Here is a 26,839-nt window from a genome sequence, read left to right as displayed (position 1 = left end):
ACAGTCTCACAGAAATGTATGTTTATATTTAAGCTGAGCAATAGCACAACTAATGAGAAATACAGGAAATTTATAGCACTTGGTGACTGATTGGATAAGTATCTAGACGTTAATTGAAATCTGAGGACTCCCAGCTGTCTTTCAATTAAAAATAAATAAATAAGAAGATAGCATTTTGGACAAACAAAACTCTTTGCTCGTGGTATTTTGTAAGCACTCTTCATGTTTATGAAAAATGTGGTTGTAGTGGAGAGGTGAAAGGCTGGAAGTCTTTTTTTTGGTAACAGTTTGCCAGTGCTTAGATAACTTAGCTGCCTGTAGGAACTGCTTAATTTGCACACATAGAAGTATTATTTGTTCCTTATTTTACAATGTGAACTTGAAATCAGTTGTCTTTTCCCAAAATACATCCTCTATGGGACCGTGCCTTCTGGCCATAACTCAGTATGGAGGTGTGGCTGCAGTCAGTAGTGTCACAAGCCTATGGACCCCCTCGAGTCAGCAGAGGGGCTCACAGCCCTAACTGCTGGGCAAGGAATGTCTGGACAAATACTAAGTGTTCGTCTCTATTAAGGATGCCATTGAGGCGGTCGTCTCTAAAGAGATGGCATAGCGTGCTTCTGTGCTGTCACTTTGGAAATGTACCCTTCTTGCCCAAGCCTGGTCTTGTGAAAATGTCTAAATTTTCCCATTATGTGCTTAGAAAGTAATAAAACTAAAGCCATTAGCCTTCACTCGTCAGATCTGTATCAAGAGAAATATTCTTCGGCGCAATAAATCTGATCGAGTGTTCGACGTTTATATCATTTGAATTCATTCTCTGGAAATGGACCTTTGAAGGTAAATTGCGTTAAGTAGGGCAGTTTAAATTTTTAATACAACCTTATTGTAACAGTTAGCAAATGATTAAAGTGCCAAGGGGTGCGGGGGGCAAAGTGCAAAGGCATGTTTTGTGAGATTGATGCTACGTGCTGCATGATGCCCGTGCTCTGGACTGCTGACTTTGACAGCTGAATGTGCCTAATAGCCACAAAGCAAATAAAGTTGTTAGCCTTTGGTATGGAGCATATGGCTTTATATCTCATTTTGGATTGGTGGCATTGATTCTGGTAAGGTGTTGCTTCATCTGAGAGTTTAGCAGCCGTCTTAGTAACGATATATTTAACTTTGAAAGCAACAAATTTAAGGCAAAAGGTCGTATTTGTGTTTGCCTTAATAAATCTTCAAGCCATATGCTTCTGCTTGCAACACAGTTTGTGTAGTGAGTAAAACTTAAGTTTATTTTTTAATTTCCTTCGATGCCAGATGCTTTCCAGATTGTCTAGCAGATTTATTGGCGTATTTGCTTACCTTATCTCGAGAGATAGAGATTTGCATCAAATTAGGAATAAGAGAGATGCAGTGTTAATCATAGTTACCTATGTAAATAAAAAATGAATGCATTGGTATTGATTAGAGATATTAAATGCTGAGCCTTATTTATGTGACTGTGTTTTTATTCCTGATAAAACAAGAGCGGTCACTCTGAGAGCCAAAGTAAAAATGTGAATTTCAGTGGAAGTATCACAAAAATATCAAAAGTAGCATTAAATTGCAATTTTATATTTATTTTAGTGGGAATTTTTGATGTAAAATATTGCATAAAAATTAACACTAAGCTCGCTCATTATAGTGGAGCTTAATTATAACTGAAACAGCGTTTCGTAGTTGAGAACTCATGTGATTGTATGTATGCATCCTATTCACTTGCATTATGAAATAGCCCTGTAGTTCTTGAAAACTATTTGAATCTCCAGTTATAAGATCAATTTAATAGGGTGAGAGAGTTGTGTTTGCGTGTAATAAGTTACAACTTTAAGATCTCTTGAAGAGTTCTTTACAGAGAGAGTGGTGAGGTGCTGGAACAGCTGCCCAAAGAGGCTGTGGATGCCCCATCCCTGGAGGTGTTCAAGGCCAGGTTGGATGGGGCCCTGGGCAGCCTGGTCTGGTATTAAATGGAGAGGTTGGTGGCCCTGCATGTGGCAGGGGGTTGGAGATTCGTGATCCTTGAGGTCCCTTCCAACCCTGGGCATTCCGTGTGTCTGTGAGCCAGTGTAATATATGCAGTGAAATTTTCAACTTTGTGCTGTTTCCCTGTGTTTGTGTGGTTTCTAAAGAGCCTTGCTCAGTTCCACCTCATTTTCTAGCTCCTTATTGCATGATTTCTTATGGTTGGGGTGTGAAGGATGAGTTTAGGTTGCATGTAGAGCTCTACAGGATGCTGAGGCGCTGGCTTTTGAGCTATTCCAACACTTGGAATTACTGTGACCAAAATGTCTTGGTAAATGCAGACCAATGTGCTTTGTTTTATGGCTTTGGTACTAGACAGGAGGTGTACCACATCTGTGTGACGTGGGGGCCAGACGTGCTCAGTGATGTTTGAAAAGTCATGGCAGCCAGGTGAAATACCTGGTGACTGAACAAAAAGGCAATGTCGCATATGTTTTTAAGATAGAAAGGATGTCCCAGGGAACTACTGACCTGCCAGCTTCACCTGGGAAGATCAGGGAATAGATCCTTCTGGCAGCTATGCTTAGGCACATGGAAGAGAGGGAGATGATGTGGGATAACCAGCGTGGCTTCACCAAGGGCATGACCTGCCTGACCAAACTAGCGGCCTTTGTGAAGGCATAACTGCATTAGAGGACAAGGGAAGAGCACTGAGGCCATCTACCTGGACTTCAGCAAAGCCTTTGACATGGTCCCCTACAACATCCTTCTCTCCAAATTGGAAAGACGTGGATTTGATGGGTGGACTGTTCCATGGACGAGGAACTGGTTGTGAGGTTGTACCCAGAAAGGCAGTGATCAGTGGCTCCGTGTCTGGATGGAGATCAGTGACAAGTGGTGTCCCCCAGAAGTCGATGCTCTTTAGTGACTTTATCAGTGACTTTGGCAGAGGGATCGAGTGCACCCTCAGCAAACCCAAATTGAGGGGTGAGATCAGCATGCCTGAGGGATGGGATGTCATCCAGGGAGACCTAGACAGGCTGAGCAGTGGGCCCAGGAGTGGCTCGTGAGGTTCAGCAAATCCAAATGAAAGGTCTTGCCACGTGGGTTGTTTGCTTTTATTCAGTAAATAACTTGCATAATTGTTAGGTTAAATCCCAAATAGTTTAGAAGGCCGATACTTGTTTCTGTGCTACAGCTGGTTCATGGTGTGCCAAGCTCTCCTTGTAAAAGAAGTATAAAAGTTACCTAGTCCCTAAATTGAATGACTTTACAGTAACAGGTCCATTGGCTTTAAAAGTGGATGCTTACATTAATGCTTCCCATTGAAAAGCATTTGTGGTTAGTGCTTGCTCTTACAGCTTTTACTGCTGTCCTGTTATTGTGGAATAAATTTATTTTTATTGAAGACAGTTATTACAAACATGGCATAGTAAGCTAAAATACAGCACTCTAAGTAGGTGTGCTGCTGGGTACCTTAACTTCCCACAGCATGCTTTGCTGAAGCAGAGTTTTCATCAGCAGGACTTGTGGGCAGAAGCAGATCATTTTTCTTCGTCTGATGAAATGTGAGTATGTTGATGTATCAGTTACAGCAGTGTGTTGGGCTCACGTGGCAAGGTTTTTTGGTAGCAGGATGAAGCCAATGAGGTGAGACTACAAATGGGTGATGTGAACTGAGCAGAGACTTTCTGTCCAGGCATTGTGGTGATCCATGAATGAGTTGGAGGGATTGCATTAAGATGGAGGTAATCTTTGTGTAAACTTTGTTTTTCCCAGTAGTTTTGGGGAGAAAAAAAAAAAAAAAAAGCATTGGTGATTTTTTATCTCTTCTGTTGTTTTTCAGTCATCCATGAGCTGAAAGCTGGTTTTTCTGTAAGTGGAACAAAATTTAGTGCACGTCATTTGCACAGTTCGGGTCTTAACTGAATCCAGTGTTTTCTCTTACTCGGATGCAGTGCAAAATAAATAGTCTTGGATGTGATTTTATGGGAAACCAATTTTTATTTAAATTAGTGGTAATTCGAGAAGGCTGTTTTCATCTCCTTTAAAGCCATGCTGCTCTCTTAGCAGTAATAAATGAGAAGTATCACGAAATTTCAGAGGGATTGTATGGCCTTCCATTATTTGAAGCGTTCCTTAGTGAAAAGCGGTGTAAAAGGCGCAGCGGTAACCCTATTCATCGCCTTTGGGGAAGGAGAGCAGTGATGAAGTTGTTGGTCACTCTGGACGTTTTCCAGGACGTGCCTGAAAAAACAGGGAAAGTGTTTCTCAGGCGAGATGAGATTTCCCTAAACGAAACCCGTTGTACAGCACTGAGGTAGCTTTGGATTTTAGGTTTGGGAAGGTGGATCCCGATGAGACGACCTTACCTCACGTCTCAAACTTCTCGGAAGGAGCGTTTTCCCCTCAGGCCTCTGACTTTCTTGTCAGAGTATAGACTTGAATGAAGCTGCGCTAATGAGATTTTAGAGACCCAGCTGCCCCTGCCAAAGCAGCCTGATGCTTCTGCACCAGAAGTTGACATATGAACAGGCCTTTGAACCGCTGAAAGACAACTCTGTCAGATCAGTTACTCTGGCAACAGCGTTTCTAATGGTGATTAGCTCTGAAGTTGCACACAATGAGGAGTTGGTTCATTAGGGAGGCCTTGTTCTTGGTTTCAGGGAGAGGGTTGACCTGATATCCCCACCTCGAGCGCGTTCAGACTTGGGGAAAGGCAGCCCAGTATGGAGGGGAAAGGCCCTTCGTGCTGCTGAGAGGGGAACAGGAAAGCTTTGTTTGACATCTGTGGAAATCAGCACAGGTTTTCACTGCCAACAGTTAACTGAATGGGTCTGTGAAGGAACCGTGGTGGTTTGCATACAGATCTGTCGAGCCATGGGAAGCACTGCAAGGCCAAGCAAACGCTGTGAGGCCACTTACAGGCTGCCGGACCACCAAGCCTTCCTACTTTGCTTTGCTGCCCTTCCAATCCGGAGGGAATCAAGTCAGTGGGAGCTGCATGCAAACAGCAGTTTGCTTAACAAAAAGTCATATTAAGATGAAAGTGGCAGGGGGTGGGAGATTGGTTTTGTTGTGGTGAGCTGAGTCAGGCGGGGAAGAAGAGACATTCAAGTGAAGAGCTCACTATCCCAACTTGCACGTTTTATTCGTCTTCCAGATGAGGAATTTCACGTGCTTTTGATTAATGAGACCTTAAAGCAAAATGTATTTTCTCGTTATTCTAGTTGGTGAAATTAAATTTGCATGTACAACAAAGAGGCATCAATCTTCCCCAAAGACCAAATATTTGCTAAACGTAAATATGCCTGGTTTATAACTCTGAATCTTCTTGGCATATCTCCATTTGTTTTCAGAAGAGTTCCTAACTTTGGAAATAAATCGTATTTGCTTTATACCTTTATGTAGATGGCTTATAGGAGAAATCTCTGTTAGTGAAAGCAGAGAGAATGCAGTCCGTGTTTTTTTCTAGAATGGCTAAAATATTTGTCTCTTACTTGCTTATTTCTGATACTTGCCACGCAGGCTAAGTTGGCATTCATTTGTTCTAGAAGCATACCTTAGCAAATATACTTAAATATATATTTAAGTACTAAATTCAGAAGCATGGAATAATCTTTTGGGTGAGACGACACCTGATATCTCCAGGACTAAAGTATTTCTGCTTTCCTTTCTTTCTTCACTTTATTTGCTTGCATAGCTTTCCCTGGACTGATGTTTCAATTTCAAACACGTATCAAGCTAAAGCTTTTGTCTCTAAGTAGTCTTAAATTGGCCAATGAAATACACTGGCTAGCTTTTATTAACAGAAATAGGATTTGCATGTACCACAGATTGCAAGAGGCATACCTGAAGAGCAGCACTTGCTGATATGTGTTTGTCGCAGAGGTCCCACACAGCCTCCCAGCTGTCTGAACCGTTCTATTGTTGCTGCTGCTGTTGGGAAAACAATATTCATGCTGATCTAGGAAGACTTCGACAGAGATGCTCGTAACTCCAGTGTGAACCTGGATGTGCTGGTTTAAGGATTCTTCCTAACGCAGAGTGCTTAACGAGTTGTTGCTTTGAGACAGGACAGAGACGTAATGACAGCAACAGGCTTGGGGGCTGAACAAGAAGTGTAGCTGGGCTCTGGTGTTCTTACAATTACGGCGTATTTTTCTTTTGCTACGCAGCCATTTAACTGTGTATTTTTCCTCCCTAACTACTGCGTCTGAAGATCTCAGCAGCAGGAGTTAGCAGGTCCGTGGGGTTTTTACTGCCAGCCATTTTAAGTTTTGTGTATTTCGGGGCTTTTTTCTCTGGAATAGAAGGTGTAGAAAATGTGATTTTGCAGCAGCACTGCTGAGGAGAGATACGCTGAACCCCTTTTATTGACTTCTGATAGGCAAGATTTAGGTTTCATCTCTTCTCTCAAGGTAGCTTTAGAAAGAGCACAGTGGGTCTTTTGACAGTCCAGCGATTGCCCCGCAGATGATCAGTCACATCTTTCATATGTCTCAAACTTTGAAGGGTCACCGTACTCCTTTAGGCACTTCAGAAGCTCGAATCCCCTTAATATCCAAGGGCAAGTAGCCCCGAGCACTTGAATATTGAATGCAGTCTAATTATGGAGTGACGGCTCCATGACTGCAATGAAAGAAGCAAAAACTGCTTGGTGTCTGAAAGGAGAGCAGGTCGCCTAATGAAGGAGGGGGAGAGGCGGGAAGGATCGTGCTCTGGTGGGGCTCGGTGCCGAAATGGAGGAGGAATTGGGAAGGTTTGGCAGCTCAGATGGGGAGTTCCATTAGGGGGCATGTCATCTTTCTGACTGAGGGAAAGGCTGTGAAATTTGAGGGTAAGAATGGTCTCTTTTAAAGTCTGAAACCCAATTTTAAGAAGGCAACGTTAGATCCGCCTGTCACTTTACTTACCATTTTTGCAGGATCATTTACCCTTGGTGCTGCTCTGTTATCTTTGGAGTAGCATTTCCAGCTACCTTGTGCCTCACCCTTCCCATTCCTAGCTATGTATGTATTTATATGGATTATTTATATGGACGTTTTGCTTTATTACAAATCTTGGCTCGGCTGTTGAGCTTGTCCTTTGTGGTTGTGTCTCCAACACTTGCAGTTTGAGCACTGCAGCTGAACATCCCATCCTCCTCCTGTTCTCACCTCCTCCAAGAAGCAGGAACACTCCTTGGCAGTCAAAGTCAGTGCATTTCCATGCAAATGGCACTGAAATGGGCTAATAAAATCATGTCTGCTTTTGTAGTGCTGCAGCTAGCATTCAAGTAATCCATTTGGGTAGGTAAGTTCAGGCTGCTTTGGGAATATTTGGGTTTTTTTGGTGAATTCCTGGAGAGATGTTTGGGCAGGACTGCATGATGTTAGTTAATGTAACACTACAACCGCCTACATTCAGAGTCAAGGAAAGAAATAAATGTTTTCCTTGACTAATTACCACACCCGTGGAGAGTGGAAGATTTTGCTGAGAAGGTAGTGTGGTTTTAATTCAGTTTTGGTCTTAATTTGGGTCTTTACAACGTGATGAAGACAAATCCATTCATGTATGTTAAAGTCTGACCTTAGGTTTGCTCTCTACATTCACTAATGTGGCTTAAAATATTTTAATATATAGCTTTCTAGAGTCCAGATCGATAAACCAATGGTTCTGAAATGACAGAGTGCTACGATATTCCTCTGTAATTTAAACATGATTAGCTGATGAAGGTTATGATCAATATGGCAGGGGAAAATAAATTAATTGATATCATCCTTTCAGGATGATAAGGGGCCTATTGGAGGTGGAATGTAAGTAATGAAGCTGCTGCTTCTTATATACAAGCCATTTTTTATACAATATATTCTCACTAAATCACGGTCGTGCCATCATTCATTTACATGAAGAACATAAGCCATAGACCAGTTTGTTATTAAAATTGCATTTGAGGAGAAATTGTATGCTTACTCTGCTAAACATTATCTGCCTGTTTTGCACTGTATCGAGGAATTTACATAATTATCTTTTTATGTTCTCTGAATAATACAGATTGAATACTGTTAGTTTAATCACAGCAAGTTTCTATGCGACTTCTTAAGTAGATGCCAATAATCATTGCAGCTCTGCCTCGCTGACCTGGTTTGGCAGAGACAAACCAAGTGACTGTGGCCTCCGTTGCAGAGTGTCAGTGCAGTTTCTTGATTTTTGGAGTTAGAAATAAGTATTAATGTGGTCCAGCATGAGTTTTGTATGCTCAGTGGAGTTTGAAAGTTGGGGTGTGTGTTAATTCCTGCGTTTGGTTTAAAGTTAAGCTGTGCCTAGTGTAAACTGAAGTTTCAGTAGACTCCAGCATACTGAAATTCTGTAGTATCTGAAATGGTATGGCTTTTTAAAATGGAAAAGTTGCAGGAGATGTGTGGATGTTGCAGTGTTTCAGATGGGCTCTGTTTCCTTTTATTCTATACATATAATATATTTATGTATGTATATATTTCTAACCAGTCTGCTAACTTGCAGATGGAGATATTAATGACAATAATTGCATGAACTAGAAATCACGATATAGCTTCTTTTTGCAAATGTAGAGACTGAAAGTAGTGCCTCCTATTTTAGTACCTTGGCCCATGATGGCAGAGGCAGATGTTGGTGAGGTTGAACTGGTGACTGCAGAGGTTGAACTTCCCCACCAAGATTCTGTTATGTTTTGTTGCTGTGCATCTGGCTATTTTGGGTGAATTCCTGGGATACCTGAATTTTCCCTTTCTGTTTCAATCTTACTGGTTAAGTGGTGCTTATCTGGGTGGACTGGGGCAATTTCATCCACGTGGAGAGCAGAGCTCTTGGCTCCCGTGGAGCATCTGTCATCCTCACTGGATGCATTATGCTCAGTTTTTCAAGCAGCCTTCAACAGTGGGAAAAATCATGCTGTACCCTATTTTGTATTTTGTATATTCTGTGTATTTTTGACTTGCCATGTTTTTCAGTGTTATCTGTAGCTTATCTGCCTGAATGATTTGTTTTTGTTTTGTTTTTTAGTTGCTCAGAAGATCGTTGCAACGAGGAAGAAACAGCAGCTCTCAATTGGACCCTGCAAATCCCTACCAAACTCTCCAAGTCACTCATCTGTGTGTTCTGCCCAGGTTTCTGCTGTACATATCAGCCAGGTACAGCCTAAAATCAGTGCTTGCCTTAAAAATGAGCCAATAGGTTGCTTTTCATCTAGTGTATGTAATGTCACTGCTCATTTTCCTGCTTGATATAGGTAGTTGGCACTTCTTGAAAGGTATCAGTGATCTGTAGTTTAAAGCAGTATTTTTAATTGTCTTTACTTTGTTTCACATAACTGTGGTGGTGACTTACTTTGCCTTTAAACCACTTTTCATAGTACTGATTATGCCCAGCAGCCTGCTGCTCTGAGCAGACTGGTTGTCACAGTAGCAGGATTTGCTGTATAGCTTTTTAAAATCACCTCACAATGTTTGTGGTCATTGGTCTCATTCAGTTGCATGAGCAATAGTACCTGGTGTATCTGAGTGCTTGGCACTAGAATTTTACTTTGGTTACCACTGTGTGCAGTTGTAATTGCCTGTCTCTGTTGATGCTCAGTTGAAATGATTCCATCTAATGGCCTAGCAGTATATATTACTAATGACACGTAAATAGAGGAAAATGAAACAAAAAGCTGCTTTTATTTATGGCAGGAAAACGTGCTGGCCTTGAAGCCAATGTACTGTGGTTTTGGAAACATTTGGCTAATACTAAACATTTCTAATGTGCACAGTTTTTACCCATGTGCATTAATACTGACGTCTGTATTTCTGCTGTGATATCTTCCCGCAGCATCTTTTTCTACTGACAACTGATAATCTGTGTATATTCACAGAGTGGATAAATACAAGCTCCAGTGTTTATATACAAGACTTCTGCAGACAGAAGAACTGTTTCCCACTGTGCTCTTTCACTCTTGATAGTTAGATTTATAGGCCATCTTCCCAGCCCCTCCGGTGTATGACCAGAACTGTGGCCTACTGTCCTGATTTTCACTGGAGCAGTTGGAAATGTCTGATACCCACCATCTCTCCTGGCAGATTTTTAAGTCTTAAATGCCAGTAATGTCTTCTGAGGTTACACAGCAGTCTTGAACAATCCATTTCACGTTTCGTTCTGTCTATCAATCCTTCTGCTTTTTAGCAAAACCAGTATAGTGAAGAATTACGCTATCTTTGTGGGAGAGAATTTTTTTCTCTCATTTGACATGTCAGTGTCTTTTAGAAACACTCTTTTAAAATTTGTGCCACTGGATGAAGGTTCTAGTTCTCCTGGTCTCCTTTTGTACCCTAATGGAAGCCTCCACCATCATGTTAACTCTGCAGGTGTGGATGCCAGTTTAGCTGTGGAGTTCTTTGCAGTGCCATGTTCAACCCAAGTACCAGCCTCAGATTGTGACTCTTCTGAAGAACTGTAGCACAGTTTTCACTTCATGGTGAAATAAGTTCCTCATATGGAAGAATTTCTTCAGTTTCTACATGTATATGACATTCAGCCACTTTCTGACCAGGTCATTTCCCTTAGCACTTGGAAGTAGCCCCGTGTAAAATGCTTTTCTCCTGATCCAATTCCTCCAGACAATTCTATAAGCTCATACTTTTAGACCAAGATGAATTATGCTGTGTAGAACTTTGGTTCTAAGACCCATCCTGTTCAGTGGTCGAAGAGGGAAGTTGCTGTAATAGAAATGTGTTACAAGGTGTTTGAATGGCACAATTTCCAGTTGTGATCTTATTCTTGGATCTGATCAGGAGCTCTTTTCCTCTGCTGATTGTCATATAGTTTTCCAAGACATCCTACAGAGGGATAGGTGATACTTTTTACAACCCAATTTTAGCCAAATACATCTCTGTTCTTCATTTTCTTGTAACAGTTGTGATTGATCTTCTTGTTGATAAAGCCTGTTTGGTTTGGAGAACATGAAATATCTCTGTTCTTAACAGTTTCCCACTCGAGGACAGTTTGGACAGTAGCAGCAAATACCAAATTCTAGACAAGTATTTCACCTACAGAACATACTTCTTGCCAGGAATAAGAACTGTTTGGGAAAATCAAGGTAACTCATGATAAGGATCCCTAAAATCTATTCCTGTAATCTTGGAATTATGTTCTTTACCACATGTGTTGGCTGACATAATTAACAGAAGTAATTGCAGCTGTGCCCAGAGATGCCTGTCTTCTGAGACTCTGTCATGCCTTGGACCATAAACCTGCTTCATGTCCCGTTGTCTTGATGCAGCACTTAATGACAGTAGGACCTTGTTTAGAGTGAGTCCTTACCCTAGACTTAAGAGAATATTACAAATGCAGTTCCAAGTTCTAGGTGATTCTGGGGAGAATTTACCACCTCTGATCCTGACAAGAGGATTGGCCTGTGATCTTTAGAACACCTCTTTGGATGTGAGGATGTTTCAGTGAGGTTTCCCAGAAATGCTGTCTTTAGAAGGCACTGTCACCTGCATTCTCCACAGGAATTAAGATCTTCACAAGTAGTGGTTACACAGATCACTGCAGATAAGATGATTTTCCTTCTCCAGTTGGATTACTTTGGCAATCCAACGTCTTCAAACTCTACAGATGATTCTGTGTTCAAGAGCTTAACCTTCGGAGGAAAAAGAATAGTGTCACTATACCCAGGCTAGCCCTTAGCATATCTTGGGGTAAATACTAAAGCTTAATTCACGCAAGGACTTTTACACTGAGTATTTTCTGTTTTCAAACTGTGAAAAGCTTGTGTGTTTGGATGTGTATCTACTCTTACGTTAGTAGTCCTAGTTAGTGAGCATCTAGGTCACATTTCTGGCCAGAAAATAATCATAGGTATGCCTGTGCTTGGGTACATATGTATTTCCAGACTGCTGTCTCAGAGAATGTGAGATGCTTCCTATCCCAGTGACAAAGCTCTGCTTGTATTTGCAGTAGGTACTGCTTTTGTTTTCCTTCTCTAGCTTTTTTTTTATATTGTCAAGGTGAGGGTTTTACCTGCAAGGCTTTGATAGCCAGGGTCAGTAACCTTTGGTGCAAGCAATTCACATCCACACGTGGGCTTTCAGGGCAGTACAGAATTCATGCAAAATATTTTTTCTCAAGTTCAAGGATATCATTCATGATTTTTCATATTCTGATCTTTCTGAATGCTTCAAGAACTAGATTGAGTTGTTATGCAAGGAAGAACTGCTGTTTAATGAAGACATTTAGTCTTCTATGTATTCTACTAAGGATCAAGGTGTGTCAGAAACTGTCATGTGAAGTGACCCTATTCCTGATAACCCATTGGTTACCCAAAGATGTGCCTATACCTTTTGCATAGTTTACTTTGTTGATAAAACATCTGAAAATCGCATGACATTTGATACCTTTCTCTGTTTCATGGGTTTTGCCTGTTTAAGTTCTCTGAGAGAGAACTAAAATGACAACATGTCCTTTCCACGTGTACCAGCACTTTTCCACACATGCCTGTAGTAATGATAGAGAGGGGCCTTAAATGTCCCACTCTCCATGCTCTGGTCAGCAGTGTGGCATTCCCAGGAGATCAACACTGCATCTCTGAAAGGTATGGGATTTTACATACATACATACTGCTAAGCTGCAGCTCAGGTATGGCTAGCATATGAGCTTGCTACTTGCTGCAGTCTCATAAAGATGCATTACTTATGGCTTACATTAGGCTTCCAAGAAGTTTTTTACAGCAACGGTCTAAATACATAAATTAAACTATTACAAGAAAAGTGCAGTCTAATTAATCATCCATTATTTTACTGTATGTGAGACCTGACTGTGGTAAGTAGTAAATAACAGGGCACCATTATCTTATTTACAGTGGGGATCACTTGGGAGAAATGTTTTGTTATAATTTGCACGATCAAATAGAGAAGTGCAAATTGCATTTAGTGCCATTGCAGCATGCATCATAATGTTCTGTATGTGCAAGATTAATTTTAAGTAATCTCTAATGTTCATTTAAAGTGAATGTTTTATATATCTGTAAGTATATGTATTCCCCTTCATTCAGCTGCACAGAGCACATGTACAGGGAAGTGTGCTCTGCAGGACTGGGATGTTACATTTCAGTTCATCTGTTGGTGCACTTTTTCTTCCTTTCTTTGTCCTTGCAAGACCGTATTCATATTCCTATTAGTTTTTGTAAAGTCTGCTTTTATCTCTTCCTTTCTGAGGTCACTTTAAATTTCAGGCTCAGACTTGATCTTCCTTTAGTTCATAAAACAGTGGCTGCAACTGCAGTATTGAAGCCTGTTGTCACATTTTGTTAATTGAAAGTCATTGGTAGTTTCACTGATAAATTTTTTTGGATGTGCCAGCTTACTTTAGCCAAGCTGTCTTAAGTTCTCTTGGTACTCAGTCTTGAGCTCTATCAGTCTGATAGGTCTGACAAGAGAAATCTAATCTTTCCTCTGCCTTTTCATTACAAGAAAAGGCAAACACTCCTTAGATTAACAAGTCCTAATATGTCCCAAAGGATGAGGTTAAACTGTACTGTTTTCCCATATTTGGTCTTAGTGCAGAGGGTGAGACGTACTGAAATCTCAGCACTTGTTTATCTGGGTGTAGGTTTGAAATCCAGTGTGAAATTTGTATTCCATGGCAACACAGTCAAAGCTTTCTGGCTTTTGCTGAGGCAAGGACTAAACACTTTCATCTTCAATCCATCTTTGGATGTGTGCCTGCGCATGACCAAAATCCCTTGAGTAGATTGAACTCCTACCTATAGTGTTGTCAGAAAAAAGACAGAGATAATGGAGCTTTCAAGAACAACACCGTACACAAGTGTGCAGAGAAAAAATGTCCTGACTAGGGAATTTTCTGTATTTCTGCAGAAATGCACTTTTTCTTCCTCTTCCCCAAGAACGGAAGGTGCAGAAACCAAATGCGTTCTGTCATAGAGTATGGAATCTCTGCTTTTGATCAAGGTTTGCTTTATTCCAGCTGCTTCTAGGCTCCCTGAAGCTCTGGCAGTCTCATCTGTTTTAGATGTAGTACCTGCTGCCTTCGTGTTCTCCTCAAGCAGAGGTTGGGGTGGTTTTTCTTGGTGGTTGTCCTGTTATATCTGGAGGGAAGAAAAACACTGATTCCATTCCTTTTGGGTAATTTGATAAGAAGAAAAAGTTCAACTTTATTCTTCCTGTCGTTCATTGGTTTTGCCTGATGTTTTTACTGTATGCTTTATGAATTATTGGCCCTGCAAGTTATAAGGTGAATATTTTGCAGCCTTTGTGTAATTGGTTAGGAGCATGCCCCAAAAATAAGCCCAGCCTTCTGCTAATGCAAGTCTGGCATGCAAGGTGAACTCACTGGTTTGTTTCCTGGTGGTGCTGAAATAAGTAAAAGCTAACGTGCATTTGTGAAAGTGTGCCATTTGGATGGGTTTGATCCCTTCTCAGCACACAACTGTGGACAGTGTTTTGTATATATTTTTTTAATAAGGTATCAACAGGAATCTCATGACAGGTTTTTAAAGTCTTCTAGTCCCTATTGGCAGTGTTTACCTTTGAGGGTAACTGCATTGAATTGACAAAATTGGACATGTGGATACCAGAGTGAGATTCATCTGAGTTGCTTTTGTCTTGTAACAGTGTAGTGACAAATATCTGCTACGTTTGTGTTTGTTGCCTTGACCCTGAGGTTCTTACAGCAATGATCCACGTGGTGATGAAGATGGATATGTGTATAGGTGCTAGAGGTATTCTGCAAATGGAATATTGGCCATTCATGCAAGATGCATTCTCAAAATAACATATTAATGAAATGAAGGACTTTCAAGCTTTTTTACAACAACATGTACAGGTTCATTGGACACCATCAAGCTGTGTGTTTCCCTAGCAGGAAAAAAAGGTCACGTTGCATTATGTACATCCAAAAGCCTGGCACATTTGAAAGTAAATGTGCTGCCTTGCTACAGGCAGAAAAGTAAAGCCATCAGCCAAGATAGCTGAATGGGGAAGATAAATGTTTCTGCTGAGGCTAATAGTTTTCCTACCTAGGTCCATCTGGTTGACCAAGACTGTGGTTAAAGCCACAATGCAGAACAGTGGCCCTTGTGCTGCTTTCTCAGGTATCTCATGTCTTGAGAACAGCCTAGTGGAAAAACTTCATTGCTAAGGTAATGTTAAGGTGTGTAACGTCCCTATGGGCTTTAGAGTACTTACTTGATGGTTTTGACTGCCACAAATTTGGCCAGTTTGTCTGCAGTTAGTAGATGGGTTTGTATTTGATACGTGTTGGGTTTCGTGTGTCATAAGCAAGTCTGTTCTTCAGATTCACTAGCTTGATTTTTATGGCTTTGGATGCTAAATTCTGTGAATTATATTTATTTGCCATGTGTCCTAAATTCAGTGCTTGACTCCAGTGAAGACATGGTGTATTTTGAACCAGCATCAGAATTTTATTCAGACTGTTGGCAGCTAAGTGGAGGTAGGTGTGCGTGAAGGGAAACACTGCCAGCAGGACTTTATGGAAGAAGCTGTATGGGATCATTGTGTCTGGGTGAACTAGTATGCCCCAAATATGTTATCATTGAGGATTTATTCCTGGAAAGCAAATCACCTCAAAATCCATGAGGCTGTACATCAATGCAGTAAGTATAAGATGATCCTGTAGGATGAGAAAATATTAAAAAGGTAACATTCTACAGAATCCTTACTGTGCTTAGGATAGAAATCTTTGCTGTGGCATTTGATTTCTGTGACAAGGTCCTGCTGAGGAGAAGTGGGAGAGCTGAGCTGCCCATGGATGTGAAGCTGCCATGCCCAGCTGGGGCACTTGGGGGATTGGAGACAAGGATGGTGACTGGGAGGAGAGGTAATGGGCAAAACCTGGACTGGGTGATGCCAGATGTTGTGGCAGCTGTGGAGAATTTGTGGTGCAGTGAAGGGACAAATGGTGGACAGTAAGTTATTCTTTGGCACTGAGGTGACGTTGTATGGATCTTTGGTGTGGAGAATTCTTTGTTGATGGAAGTGGAGTTTGTGAAGGTTGTATCGTTAATGTGACGAATATTTATTTTAATCACGGTTATTAAATATGTTTCTCATAGAAGTGAGTGGTGTAAGGTACTGGGGTTAGATGCTGAGGTTTTTCCTCTGCTGGGATGGCAGAGCCTAGCACTGCTCAGGGTCAGACCAGAAGCAGCTCCAACTGCTCTGGAAGGGACCTGCTGGTGGCCAGAGTTGATCTATGAGTTATGCTGGGGTGGGCCATTGAGAGAGCGGATTTAAGGAGTGGGAAAGTGCTTTGTAACAGCAGCTGGAAGAAAGGAGTGAGAGATGTGAGAGAAGCAGCCCTGCAGCCACCGAGGTGAGTGCAGGAGGTGCTCCAGGCATGCAGCAGCAGTTCCCTGCAGACCAGGAGAGACCTGTGATGGAGCAGGCTGTCCCCTGCAGCACGTGGGGACCGTCTGGAACACATCTCCCTGTGCAGCTGTGGAGGAACCTGTAGTGCAGCAGGAGGCCTGCGGGAGCTGCTGCCTTTGGAACTGTGCTGGAGCAATGCCTGAGGGATGGCACTGTGGTTTGGAGCAGTGTTGGAGCTGTGCTTGGAGAGCTGCAGCCTCTGCATCCCATGCAGGATCAGATGGGGAAGGACAGCATCCCATATGGAGCAGGGGAAGGGAGTGACCATGCAGGAGCAGCAGAGATGGAGCATTATGAGTTGCCCACAACCCCATTCTCCGTTGCCACTTGGGGGGAGAAGGTAGGAGAGAGTGGGTGGAGGAAGGTATTCTTGTTTGCTTTAGTCTGTTAGCAGGAGGCAGTGTGTTAAGTTCATCTCCCTGTACCGAGCCTGTTTTGCCCATAACAGCAATAGGTGAGTGATCTCCCTGTCCTTAGATCAGATCTCCCTGACCAGTGAGCCTTTTTCTTTGTATTTTCTCTCCCTGATCTTTTGAAGACAAGGAGTAAGAGCAGTGTAGTGTTGATGAGCTGCTTTGCTAAATTATCACAGTTACCTTGTTTTAGTTAACAAAAAGGTGCAGATGCGTTGTTGTCAAGCTTTTCAGTATCATGAAGCAGAACATAGCTACATCCCTTTGTTTTCAACAACTTGTGGTTCGCGTCCTGTCATCACTGTAGAATATTTTAGTCCTTCCTTTGTACTGTTGAGTGTTCTTTCTCATACAGAAAGGAAAAGCTTCTTAATTCTTCAGGCACGATCGTTCTTTTCTTCCACCATCTTCATCACTTGTTGTCATCTTTTTTGCCCTCCTGTGCTGAGCCTTTCAGCTGCATGGTTCTAATCTTAGATGTGTTCTGCACCTTCAGTTCCTGTTATTCATTACTTGCTTAAATTTCTTTCTTTTCCCTCCTCAGTTTGGCAAAAAGAGCAGCAAGACCTTACCACTGTGGTCCAAAAGCCATTCCTTTAGACCAGTTACTAGTTTCAGCATCTTTGGTTTCCTTTTCTTACGCCATTTCATAGCTGCTGAGTTTTCAGATGTTCTCCTAAACCTTCCTTTGTCTGCCACAGCCCTTCCTGTGATTCTTTGGAGGAGCGATCTCTGATTTTCACAGGTTTGTTGTGTGTTTTCCTGCAGCTTATTTACTGTCCTGTCCATTTGACCTTTTACTTGCTATCTCAGCAAGACACCATAGAGAAAGGAAAGAGAGGAAAGTGAATGTGGGGTAAATTGAGGCCAATTCTTCACAGGTAGTTCTTCTCATTGTTCGTTATTGCTTGCTGATAGGACACTAAAAATGATAATTCCAGCTCTTACTCTTGTATTTGCTTTGTTTTAGTCACTTGGGCTACTTTCACATTCTGCTTTCTACTTTCTCTCTGTGCTTGGAAACACTGTAGGAAAACCTCAGTCAGATCATCTGTTAGTTCCAGTACCCCCCTACCTCTGGCTTCCTGGCAGCAGCCCTTCTCTAACTCAGAAGGAAGGGCAGATAACATTTCATATCCTTCTCTTAAAGGGAAAACAGGACACTTTTCTCCATCAGGAAGTTTGTTTCATGTGTTTTAACTCCTAACCTGTAGGACAGATTATGAGGAACGTTTGCATGTATTGACTTTTGGAAGTGATACTCCTGGATTTGTGGCTGCGTTGATTGACCCTTTAGTGCAAGCATGAGCTTTTGGACTCATGCCTCTTTGTTTTAACCTTGAATTTTAAAAGAAAAGAAAGGAATTAAACACCAAAGAAAACCTTGAAATTTTTGAAAGAAATGCTAAGTGGATGATGCAAAGAAGAATTGTCTCCTGCTTGGTTCTCCTTCAGGGGTTTTCCCTTCCACTTGAGGTCCTGATCCTTGCTCTGACCTCTGAGGGTTGTGTTATGGAAGTGCTGTATTGCTGTGCCTCCCAAGCAGGGTATGGCAGCTCCATGTGTCAGTAGTGAAGGGCAATGCTGAAGGGGAAACATTGGACTACCTTCTTTACCTGTGAAGCAACTTTACCTGGTGAATTCCTAGCTTTAGCAATTAAAATGAATTGCTGTGGGAAAATGCTTCTCCTTAGGCATCCCCTAAGTACCCTATTTTCCCTTCTCTCCTTGCTTCTTATAGGAAACTCATTTGCTTCAGGTACATCTTTTCACCTTCTCATGAGCATTGCAGATCATTTCCCCTCCCATAAGTTACCTTGGAGTTGTTGTCCAGTACTTCTGCTTCTCTTCTCCAAAAACCTCTGGAATTCTCCACCTTTGCCTTGCCTCAGTCCCCACTCACCATACATAGCATGCATGTCCCCAGAGGATGCACGTGTACCTCATAGAAAAAAAAAAGAAAAAAAAAAAACAACAAAAAGCTGTAAATTATCCCTGCATCCTTCTTAATGATGTTTTTAATACCCATTTGTTATGTCTAATAAAAAAATCAAAACGTTAATCACATTTTGGTACTTTTCCAGTCTGTTTTCCTTGCCTTTCCTCTATTAGTCACTTGTGACATCAGTTCATTAATAGTTCTGTAGACTCACTGAGTGACTACTTAATTTCTTAGGAGACTATGATGTAACTTTACGTTTGGGCTGCTTTGATTAAATTGGAATGTCTTTTAAGCTCTGTATCCCTGTGCCAATGGTTTTCATGGCTTCAGCAAATGTCTTAAGAGCTACCTATTACTACAGGAACCATTTTACAGCCTTGTTGGATTGTTTTTTCATTTCCTTGATTAGCTCTCAGCGGGCTGATTCCAGACTAGGATTAAGTCCAGCTATGCAGTCCTGTTGCTCAAGATATTTTTTCTAGGTTTGAGGCAGAATTGAAGCAGAAAAGTAAAATGTACAGCCTTTCCCCAGTGTTTTGCTTACTCCTACGCTAACACAACAAATGAAATTGTTTCTATCCATCTAGGGGTATATTGTGTAGAATGATAGTGTGCCTGAAATATTCAGATTAAAAAAAAAAAAAAAAGGAAGGCGTGGAAAAAGTATTTAAAGGCTTGCTGTGGAAATGCATGGAAAAGTGGCAGTAGGGCAGGGCTGCTGTGTTTCTGAGCTTAGGCTGCTATTCTCAGGTGCCAGGACTAAATAAGATGCAGCTGAGGATTGCAATTTCTTGAAAGCAGTGTACCGCTGTTTAAAACTGACTTTAATCCTTGCAGACCAGTAATGGAGGAGGGAGTTTAAGTGATTATTCCTCCTCTGTCCCATCAACTCCAAGCACCAGCCAGAAGGAGCTACGGATTGATGTTCCTCCCACTGCCAACACACCAACTCCTGTCCGTAAACAGTCCAAGCGCCGATCCAACCTCTTCACGGTGAGTGAGCCAAGGAAGAGACTGTTGCTGTGTTTCTAGTCGTGCTCTGTGACCATGGCCTGAACTTCAACCCTCTTGAGTTGAGCTGGTCTAATCCAGACAGGAGTGGTGAGATGGATCTGTAGGCTTGAAAGCAAAAAGCATTTTAGAATGACAATGGGGCTGTTCTCTTTGAGGATGTAAAGCGGTGAAGTCACCACACTGGGAATTCCAGCGGATGAATTCTGGAGCCTTTGTGTGACTTTGGTTATAAGATCTGCCCAGGTTCCCTAGGTTCCCACCTTCAGTGACCGAAGACAAAGCTGGGCCTCTGCTCCTAAACCCTGTCCTTGTTCTGAATAATTCTGCTGGCTCGGGGCTTCCTTGTGAGGTATCCAGTGTTTGTAGAGAGCTGTCAGTGTTTGCCATGGGAATTCTGTGGGGTACTGGAAAGTAGCTGCCCCTGAGCCTTTGATTACTTCTGTCTCAATTTGCTTTCCCAGAGTTAAAAGGTATGATGGAGATGAAGCTGACATTTTATTGTCTTCCTTCCTAGAATATGGGTTTGGCTTCATTGAGAGGCAAAAAAAAACAAACAAAAGAAAACCCAAACCAAAACACTTCAACTGGTCCTCAGTGATTGACCCTTGCTGTGCACAAGTGCTTTGGGAAACGAGAATGAAGCTTTGAGTGATGGTCCCCTTGTTTTAGCAGTCTCACTGAATTGGGATTGTACTGTGTGTGTAATTGTGGTTTTGTAATCAGTTTTTTGACACTTCTAACCGTGCATTCTAACAAACACTCTTGTGCAAGCTCTTTGGTGACTGCAGCTATGCAGGAGTTGCGTTTGGCAAGCCACGTTTTCCCTGTTATCATTAAAAAAAAAAGTGTATTTTGTATTCCAAACCTGATGTCCTGTTCACTTCCCAGCACTGGTCGGCTCCTCGCTCATTTCCAGGGAAACACCAAGAGAAATGCTGAAAACTTTGTGATCTAAACAAGGTCTGATTCCTCAGCAAGTAAAAAGTTCTGTCCTGCTTTTGGAGTGCTGAGTGACAGCACAGCCTCACAGGTCATATTTGATGTGCCCATCTTGTCAGTGATATTTTGATTTAGATCTTCAGACTCCTAGGAATGAATACAAATGATGAATTTTCGTTTAGGTAGTTTTAATCCTCCTGAAAAATGCAAGTTGAGTGTCTGATGAGAACCTGTCACGTTTTGACACCGAGGTTTTCCAGCAAGAGCCGTGTGCATCTCCGTGCTGCTCTCAGGGCTGATGCTGAGCAGCACTCGTGAGTTATTAACTCCACTAGATGTCAGTGTCATCCTGGAAACAGAAAGCACAGCCATAAATCTGGGAGCGGAGCCCAGACCACCAGAGCTCTGTGGGAACGTGTGCCGACCATTTCCTGCCTCGAGTGTGCATCAGGCGCTGAGAGGGCTGTTCAGATGCTGTTGACATTTGGAAAACTGTGGGTGATTTATATTGGAGTAGGTGTAAATTTGAGAAAGTGAATAAAGGGAAACATACGCATCTGCAGTCGAGGAAGAGGTCTGAGAGGAATATGAAATCAGCTGCTTGTTACAAACAGATTGAACAGACAGGTTTGCAATAACTAAGAGCACGGGGAGAACCTTCTTGCCTGGCACCAGAGGATGTTAATATTTGCCTTCATGTCAGATAACTTGGGGAAGAATCAAGTGCTGTGGGGAAAAAAAAAAATAATACCTTTTCAGAATTAGTTTTGTCTTTTATGTTATGACCTGGAATCCCTGTCCTGGAGTTTGCTGACCCTGCTCGTAACACAGGTCTCATGCCATGTCAGCCAAGCTGTAATCTGGAATTATCAGACTGAACAAATAGATGAGATGCCTATAAATAAATAGATGTCCTGTCTGCTAAGAGCAAAACGTGACACTGAAAATATGTCAGTTAGCTGTGTTTAGTTTGCTGTGCTTGTTTCCTGGGCTGTTACTCGTATATGATTAGTATCGTTGCATTTGTTTAATTGCAAACTGACCCTTGTTACAAAGCATAGTAACATGGTTTCTTCTGTGAAGTTCTTCTAGCACTGGAAGAAAATTGGGTTAAGCAGAAAGAAGATGTGATTTTTTAAAAATCTCTTACAGCTTTTGATTTGGAATAGGACTGAGCATTTGAAACGTGTTCTTGTTGAAGCACATTATAGGTGCTATCTGATCATTACAACTTTGTTGGATGTTAATACTTTCTGCCAAGCTGTCATTGCAATAGGAGATTATCTACTTAGGCTTTAAAATAAAGCAGAAGGTTAAATATCTTTTGTTTTTGCACGGTACAAATAGGGGTGGTTAAACTATTGTGCAGCAGGGGTGAGGATTTACACTTCAGCAAAGCACTGATTGTTACTTCTTGTTGGATTTCTTATGGGCTGAATGAACTTCAGGTACAGCGAGAGGCAGCTCCATTCACATGTCAGCATTACCTGTCTTACATGATTGCAGGTTTGCAGTCATGACCTTTTAAAAAGTTAGATAAACCTCTCTAGTTCAGTATATTAGAGATCAGTGCTGGTATTCTTGGGCTGTGGGTGCAGGATTCTGCTTGTGCCCGAGCTCAGCTGCTGTATTTTCCTGGGTCGAAAGCAATCTCATCTCTAGGCTCTGATTTGGGAAAGGTTTAGTGCTGATGTAAGGCTGCAGATGACTTCTGGTGCAAAGGGAAAATAGGTCGAATGGCATTCAGGCAGGTTTTGTTTCTGTTTTGGTTTCTGATTTTTTTGGGACCTTCTCTGGTTCGCTGTAAAGTTTTAAATAGGATTGCTAAAAGTGTTAACGTGACATCAAAGAAGATCCTAGCAAATGTTGATCCAGTGTGGTTTAGTGTCTGTTTTTTTAATTTATATGATCTAAAATGAAATGGATACGTTATAAATGCAAAAGCATGAAAGAGTAGGGTACCTCTCTATTTGACTACGTGATACAAACAGTGGAGCCTGATAGAATTCTCCCCTTGAAAATTGCATGTATTACCAGCAGCCAGAAAGGATCTGACTAATATCCCTTCCCAGATTTCTATGCTTGCAGCATTTGACAACATTTTGCTTTGAAGCATTTCCCTGCTATGTGCAGCGTCCTTTTCTGCTGCAGTTCCTTTTCTGGAAGAGAAGATGCGATGATTTAAAAATAAATAAATGAGTGCATAGTATTTAGATTGCCTTTCAGAGACGGGATCCTTTCTTTTAAAACAAGACAAAAAGAAACATTCAAGTTGACAACTTCCCTCCCAAGGATTTGGCTACCTTCATTGAGTTCCTTTAAAATGTCACTTACGGCCGCTTTGCGCCATTGAAGTATTGTTTTGTGTTTTATTATTGGGAAGTGGCACTTTCAGATTCAGAAATCTGTCTTGAAGGAAGAGGAACAATAGTGATCTTGAACATTGGATTTCATCCCTCCCACTTGTTTTGCTTTCTTTCATTTATTCTTTGTTTAATTCCCTGCCATGTCATTCCATTGCCCCTAACCATAGTAACTAGTGATAGGAGCCTGCTCCCGGCAGAGCCGGGAAAAGCACAGCCTCCCCGCTGGGTAAATGTGGTGCTTAGGATGCTGTTACTTCAAGTCTTCCTCCGTGGGCTTTTTCCCCTCCCCTTCCCTCCTTCCCCTCGCCCCCTAAAGCAATGCTGGGGGCATTTTCTTCCTTCCATCCCTCCTCCTGCTCAGTGGGGGAAGATGGAAAACGAGTATTAACTCCCGATGTCGTTGCCTTTCAGTCATCCCTTTATGCCAGAAATCAAACTCAGTGTCTTGTATTGCTCTGGTTTTCATTAGCTTTCCATTGTGGCACTGGACACCGCAAATGCATTCGTTTCATACATCATCTGTGATTTGAAAAGCACATGAAAATGTTTTCCCATTTTCAATATTGTGTGAGTAATGTTCCTATTGAAAAGTAATGGAGTGAAGTTGTCACTTGTCAGATCAGTTATTAAGGAGGATGACTTTCAGCTCTTCCTTTTTTCTTTTTTTTTTTCCTTTCTTTTTTAAAATAAAATAAATCTGTCAAAAGGAATATACTTGTGTGTTCTTTCACAGTAATTGACCAGAATCTGAATGACTTCTTAAAACTCCTGTAGTCACGAAGGAACTCTGTGAGCTCACTCCATAGGGCAGTTCTCCTTAGAGAAAGCCAAGTCAAGTTTTAAACATTGATTTCATTTTTCTCTTGTTGATGTTTCTTTTCTCTGTTCAGAAAACTGTTTCTCAATCTCAGCGGGTACCTATTCTTGAAATTCCAACTTTCTCAGCGTGGAAAAGTAGGAGAATGACATGATCAAAAAACGAAGTTAAATTAATGTTATCAAAGACAGTGCCGTAAAATCATGGTTTTAGATAGCTGATCTTTCTAAAAACCGACAGATATCAGTAGTTAATTATATTACCTATATGTTTATGTATATGTGGCAGATTTTCTCAATGAGAAGCTGCAGCCTTCTGCAGGTAGCGCTGTAAACTTCAGCAATGTGCTCTGCTGGCTCTTCAGGCAGCGAGGCTGACGCTCTTTGAAACCCAAATCCCATTTCGAACAAGTGGAGGGCTGAAAATTGCAAATGGTAATTAGCTATTCAGATTCATTCAAACGTAGGGACTGCCGTGTACTTTTGTAGGTTTCCCCCCCCCTTCTCGCTTTCAGTGTCAAAACACTTCTTTCAGTCGCTTTAAAAAAATAAAAAATAAATAATAACTAACACCAACTTTCTTTTTGCTCTGCAGTCTCGGAAAGGGAGCGACCCAGACAAAGAGAAGAAGGTCCTGGAGAGCAGAACGGACAGCATCGGGAGCGGCCGTGCGATCCCAATTAAGCAGGTATGCAACCAGCTTTCTGCTTGCCGTGCTCGGAGATGCACCTCGGGTCTGCAGCGCTGCGAGGCCGGGCCCGCTCTCCAAGGTTTGTTTGATGTGCTCCAGTGATGAATGTGGAAGTCACTCACTTGACATCAATTAGGAGAGGTTCCTATGTGTATTAAAATAGGATCATTAGAATAAGAAGAGGGAAAATGTGACAACAGGCCTAATGAAGTGCAGTCTGCCGGCCTGCATATGGAGCGCGTTTCTCGGCTGCGCTGGCTTCAAAGGCTGCCTTTGTAGAGCCGGCTTTGATTGGGCTGTGCACTGCCCATTTGACAGGGGGGAGATCAGCGTGCTGCACAAGAGCCCCTTGTGATGGCAGGAATAGCCTGATGTGGCCCTAATTTGCTATCGCAGACGGACATCTGAACACAGTTTCAGGCTGGTTTGTAACAACAAGGCAATTAGTTGTGATAATCATAGCCGGTGTGTCAGCTGTGCACTCTTGTTTGTAATTTGCTAATGAAGGAATTGTAACTTTGATTAGGTTCAGTTTCATTTAGACCTTATTATATAAGAGAACATTTACAGCTGTAATGTGTGGCCTTAATTAAACTTCCTCATTACACAACAGGACTTGAATTCACGGATTTGTTTTGGTCTGTTTTACTAGCCTAGATGCACTTTCATTAGCCCGGAAACTGAATGCTGAATTGTAGCTCTGAACGCACTTTGAAAGGCAAAAGCAATACTGGGATCTAATGCAAAGTGTTTGGCTAAATGAGATCATTTACTTTTCCAAATTAAATTACGCTGAATTCATGCAGTTAAGAACTCTGCGCTAAGCATTTGCATGGGATGCTTTACAAATGGTTTTGCAGTAGTGTTTGCAAGTATCTGCTTTCATGCGAGCTAGCGTGCTGCAGGCAGCACCAGTGCCAAGTGAAGCAGCTTATTTTCTTCCCACACAGTTCTTTTCCAGTTCCCTTTGGTTGCTTTGCTGCTTTCCACATTCTCCCTTCCCTCTTCCCAGTGTGCTTCCAAACCTTACCCAAGCTCCCGGCTCAGCTTGTTGAGGAGCCCCCCCATCTCCTTTTTATTGCTGCTGTTTTGGAGGTTCTTTGTATATCTTTTTATGCTGGGGGTGAGAAGAGAGGAGATGGCTTTGTACTCATGCTTGTAGTGATTTCCTTTCTCAAAGCAGTTAGACCTGTTGGGGCCATCAGGCCGCAGAAGCCTAGTTGTGTCTGTGAATCTTTAGGAGACAAATTTTAATCAAATACAGCAGTGTGACACCAGATAAGCTCCGTGTTTGGCTCAGTGTTCAGAGGAGGAGATTGCAGGCACCTGAAACAAACTACGTTTTTTTTCTCCAGCTTTTGTGTGCTATGAGATGGGTTAGACCAACTGGATTCTTTCAGGTAATGCTAATTAAACAAAACAGACTGCGAGTGCAGCTGAGAATAAAAAATGCATTGGGAAACATACTTTTCCCAGTGTTTCCTTGAGGTGTACGTACTCTTCTTTTCTAAAATGGCACTGCATGAAATTAATTTTGTGTAAAAACACACGTTTATGACGGGTGAGATGAGCACTTTAAAGACATCCTCTACAATCACTTTGAAGTTCTGTATTGAAAATTTCATCCTCCCACCCCTGCTTTATTTATCGAATAAAAGAAGGTGGAGCAGGGGGAAAAACAAAACTTTTTAAATGAGAAAAATAGAATTTCTAGAGGAAATGGAGATGTGTATGTGTACTGACAGTGTTTAATGGCAGATGAAATATACGTATAAGTTTGAAGTGGTTTTTGATTACAAATTACAGTGTTCTGAGTTAGTGTACATCTTTCACCATCAGACAAGATTCTGAAATGAGGCACTGGGGAAGCTTTCTCCTATGCACTATTCAGAAAGCTCTTACTTAGAGGTGGTGATGAGTTACATTGCTGATCTGACTGTTATTGGTATGTTCTACAGGTGTGAGACACTTGGAGATCTCTCTGAGGAAGTAGAAATTCCTGCTAGAAAAGATGATCTCTGTTGCATTTAATGCATTAACTGTGAATAAGACAGAGGGATGTGAAAAGGAACGTTCAGACCTAAAAACTTCAGTGATATGTCATGCTGCTGTGCTGCTTTCAATGAGAAACCCCTTCCATCAGGACGTTTCAGTGACAAATGGTCAGTGAATAGAAAGAGAAATCTCCTTTCAGGGAGCTGAATGCAGATTGTAGTATTCACAGAGTTGCTGTGGAAAAGCTTTCTTATTATATTCTTATAAGAGTC

At 41.7% G+C, this 26,839-nt stretch overlaps 1 protein-coding gene across 6 annotated transcripts in view; it reads left to right on the top strand.

Moving 5' to 3' along the window:
• The window catches only part of AGAP1 (ArfGAP with GTPase domain, ankyrin repeat and PH domain 1), a 292,152-nt gene that overhangs the window by 111,525 nt on the left and 153,788 nt on the right, over positions 1-26,839 (top strand). For 5 of the 6 annotated variants that reach the window (XM_031604524.2, XM_090144531.1, XM_031604522.2 and 2 more), the window contains 3 exons: positions 9,013-9,140; positions 19,584-19,739; positions 24,477-24,569. In XM_031604524.2, coding sequence (XP_031460384.2) covers positions 9,013-9,140; positions 19,584-19,739; positions 24,477-24,569 — 377 coding nt within the window. The remainder of the gene's footprint in view (positions 1-9,012; positions 9,141-19,583; positions 19,740-24,476; positions 24,570-26,839) is intronic. The other variant, XM_031604523.2, reaches the window with a different exon arrangement.

This window comes from Phasianus colchicus, chromosome 7 (assembly GCF_987193195.1).
Source record: "Phasianus colchicus chromosome 7, bPhaCol1.hap1.1, whole genome shotgun sequence".
In the NCBI taxonomy this organism is placed as follows: domain Eukaryota; kingdom Metazoa; phylum Chordata; class Aves; order Galliformes; family Phasianidae; genus Phasianus; species Phasianus colchicus.
The sequence above is the reverse complement of the archived record's forward strand: the minus strand, read 5'-3'. Positions and strand labels throughout refer to the sequence as shown.